General features: G+C 37.1%; 1 protein-coding gene across 1 annotated transcript; it reads right to left on the bottom strand.

The window, feature by feature from the left end:
* Nucleotides 1-613: 613 nt before the first annotated feature.
* On the bottom strand, nt 614-3,895 carry LOC101891087 (basic helix-loop-helix transcription factor amos; the record flags this gene model as incomplete). The annotated part of the gene is made up of 3 exons (XM_005192155.3): nt 614-1,557; nt 1,605-1,700; nt 3,869-3,895. Coding segments are annotated over 3 exons (948 nt in total), but the record flags the coding sequence as incomplete, so codon positions are not given.
* Between the last annotated feature and the right edge of the window lie 300 nt (nt 3,896-4,195).

Raw genomic sequence — 4,195 nt, 5'->3', positions numbered from 1 at the left:
TGTGAAGATGGAATGTATCGGACCTCTCCTTCTTCTCCTCCCCCAAAAAGGGTCGCCATTTTGAATATCCATGAAGCTCATAAAACGCGAATATAACATTCGATTCCAATCAGACTTGGCACATCTCAATATTTCCATCAACACAAGATCTGTTATGAAGCTGGTAAATATCGGACCATTTCATCTGGTACCTCCCCCCCCAAAAAAGGTTAATATTTTGTATATCAATGAAGCTCGTAAAACGCGATATTAATATCCGATTCCATTCAGACTTGGTACATCGTAATATTATTGTCAATCTTAGATCTGTTATAAAGATGGTAGAGATCGCACAATTTCTTCTTGTACCTGCCCCACATAGGGTTCAAGATTTAAAAAAACAAAACGCCCAAAGAAACGAAATAAGCCTCCATATGAAATAGACAATATTGTCCCATTCCTTCGAAACCTACTCCATAGAGAGTCAGCAATTTGAATAATCATAACAGAAGTCAATATATATTGGCTGAGACTATAAATCTGTCGGCAAAACCGACTGATACTTTTTATCTTGATTTTTTCAAATTTGAATAAAGGGACCCAAAAAAACAAGTTTCTTCTTCTTCTTCCAATATTAAAATATTATTTTTATTTTCAACAAAATATTTAACACATTATTTAAACTAAAATCTATAACACTTAAATTCGAATAAATAAAACTTTGTACAAATATTATGCAACGGAAAATATTTTCTAATAATCTCGCGTTAATAATTTAACCAAATCTCCAATGTAAGCCTGTGCCATTTGCAGGGTTTCATATTTAGATAGACGACGATCGTGACCGAGTGAGGGTACAACATCGCGCAACTTTTCAAATGCATCATTGAGACTGTTCATGCGTCGGCGTTCTCGGGCATTGGCGGCAAGACGACGTTTTCGCAAAACTTCCTGGGAGCACATGGCGCCCGATGTGGATGCCAAGGACGAAGATGAGCTTCTGTTGATTTTTGTGTAAGATTTATATGATTTATTTTCAATATTGGATGGAGCGTATCGCAATGATTTCCCGGTGGTGGTGGTCAAATTGTGGCGATTAGATGTTTCTGGGGATGATGATGATGATGAGGAGGATGAAAAGCCGAGGCCTGTATTGTTCCAATGCTGTTGATGATCATTGCGTTGCTGATGATAGGTGTTGTAGAAATGCTCCAATTCATATGTGGAGGTTGGTATGGGGGTTTCCAATCCAAATTCATTGCTGGTATTTGAATCGGACATTGAATCATTATTATGCAGGTCCACAGTGTCCAGCTGGCAGAAGTTCATATCAATCGAATTATAATTCCCGGCGCTGTTTTGATCGTAGGCTGTAAAACTGCTTCCAATGGTCGAAGAATTGAGATTTTCACTTGGAGCCGTCGATGACAAGTATTGGGGAAAATAAAATTGTTCGCTAAAATCGTTGGATAACATTTTTAAAAATTGCTTCTTTAGGTCGGATGGCTGAGTTGTATTGTTCTTGATGTTGTATTGTTCCTTGAGAGGATTTTTTGAAACTGTTGCTACAACAGCATCCTGTGTTCACCTTTTATACTCTTAGGACACTTGCCAAGGAATCTTACCACTTGATTCTGATTGGCCATGGTAAATGTGGTAAGTGTCTTTACCTGTTGTCCGGCACTCTGATTCGTTGATGTTCCTTGTCTGTTGTTGCTGTCCTAAATCCTCTTAACTTCATAACTAGCCATGATCGTGTTACGTGCAACAAAACAAAACAAAAAGGTTGCCTCATAGCTTGTGGTTGTTGTTTGTTGTTACATTAAGTGTTGCATGTGCTGAGTGTTTGTTGTTGTTGCCCTATTCCGTCTTTTAGGCTATTGTTACAAATATTGACTTGTGGTCAAAACGTTTAAATATTTCTCTTTATTTTGTTCGAGGATTTTTTTGCCTTTAAATAATCTTTTATTTAGAAACTGTGTTTTTTTCAACAAATTTTTGTAAAACTTCGTTTTTGCAACGCACTACATATTTTTATACAAAACGTTACATACATATCCAATTATAATAATTATTGTGGCTTTTCTGTTTATTCCACAAAAGAAATTATCACTTTCCGTTTCTTTTATAATCTGAAATTATCCGAATGAAAAGAATTATTGTCGGGTATTGTAATTTTGAAATTTGTCCAACATTTGTGTTGCTCCTGACAGTGTCGTTCAATGATAGGTTATTGAATTTGGCAAGGTCAATGTGAAAGATGGGAATTTTTCTTGAATATTTTAATATGGGTTTCGAATCTTCGTTCAAACAAAGGTAAATAAGTAATAAGCCGAATTTTGAAAAAAAAAAAACAAAAAGTAAATCTCCACTCCACATTTTTCAAATGTTTAAGTAGAAGATAGGACAAGTAAAATCGGTTTAAGCCCAACAGGTCCGAAATGTTTATGTCCTCCACCACGTGAAACATTACATTATTATCAAATCGTATGTCCCACATTGTGGTGCTCGATTCATACCAGGGAGGTCAAACTACACCCGCAAATATTATTTATCAAATCATATGTCCCAACATTGTGGTGCTCGATTCATACCAGGGAGGTCAAACTACACCCGCAAAAAGATATTACTTTTAAGTTATTGTTTTGGTTTATAAGGTTGTAACAAATCACTAACCAACAAGTTGTGCGTGAAGTACCAGATATAGTCGACCGAAGTATTCCATTTGCATACTATATCTAATACAGATGAAAACAAGTAAGCAAAGACTATAGTCGTGCGGGGCCGACCATGTGATGCCCTACAACACTACAATATGGTAGAAGCCCCTTTATGCCCAAATCCATTTTGGAAGATTTCGCTTTTGAAATTATGTCACTGAGCATTGCCCAGATATTACCCTTAGCATTTTGACCAGGGATATTTGCCCAATATTTACGCACTCCGTCGTGCTGTTACTTGTTGTGGTCCATTTTACAGATAAATACAATCCAATCCAATTGTCATTCAAAATGCTAGAATTCTTCCCTGTCCTTAACTCTCTTTTCAGGCGTGTCAATTGGTTTCAATTTATTTTTTAAATTTTGCTATCATCTCCAAATGTACGATATTTGGCTATATTCGTCAACGAAACCAGCATAAAAAATGCAGGAGTTCGTCTTTTCTGTTTTTTTTTTATTTCGCCTGTAAGTTATTTTCGGTGTTTCGGTAGAATGGAAATGTTGGTATTTTTGCACACAAAAGTAGTGGTCCATTCTATCCGCTGTCCTAAACTCTAACTTCATGCGATAGTTCGTGTCCTTCGGTTTCTATTTATTACCTTTATAACGGCTGCAAAATCAAGACATATATTGCGGACATCTTTGAAAACAATAGGCCTAGCCCTTCTAACCTTATCCTTGTGAAAATGTTCGTGAGGATCGGACGATAATTGCAATATATAATAGCCCCAACCTGTGCCGTAAGGTGAAAAAATATTACAAAATACACACTTCGCGAAAATATTCTGGAGGGCGTATCAATGCCTTGGACAAGCAAACATTTTGGCCGCAAACCCTGGACATTCCAACAGGACTCAGCACCATCGCACTCAGCACGCGCCACCCAAGAATGGTTACAAAATGAGGTTTCTCGCTTCATTTCCAGCGCACAATGGCCACCAAAATTTCCGGATACCAATCCGTCGGACTATTGTTTCAGGGGTGTGGGTCAAAATAACGCAGAGCAACATTCGGGCAGCGTGTGACGGTTTCATTGACCTATGAAGGCCATAATTCGTGCCAAAGGTGACCAAATCGAACAAATCTAAACTTATTCTAAAATTTGAAGCTATTTCCGACATTTTTGCTTTCATTCAATAACATTTAAAAAAAAAATAAAAAAATAAGGCGTTTGAGTCATCCGATTTGATCTTTAAGTCCCTCACATTCGTAATATGCACTCTGCAACAATTTTATTTGGTCGGAAATACCTTTGCCAAATTTTATGGAGATCGGCTAAGGTTTGGATAAAGCTCCCATATATATCTCCAACCGGCTTAATTGTGCACCAAATGGCTAGTAACAGTCCAAATGACCTGAATACATCCGACCGAATTATGCCTAGAAGCAAGTAAATAAAATTTGGTGAAAATCCGATTTGGTCTTTAAGTCAGTCACATTCGTAATATGCATTCGATAACAATGATATTTGGTACCAGACATCTTATAGAGATCGG

This window comes from Musca domestica, unplaced genomic scaffold, assembly GCF_030504385.1.
Source record: "Musca domestica strain aabys unplaced genomic scaffold, Musca_domestica.polishedcontigs.V.1.1 3, whole genome shotgun sequence".
NCBI classification, from domain to species: domain Eukaryota; kingdom Metazoa; phylum Arthropoda; class Insecta; order Diptera; family Muscidae; genus Musca; species Musca domestica.
The sequence above is the reverse complement of the archived record's forward strand: the minus strand, read 5'-3'. Positions and strand labels throughout refer to the sequence as shown.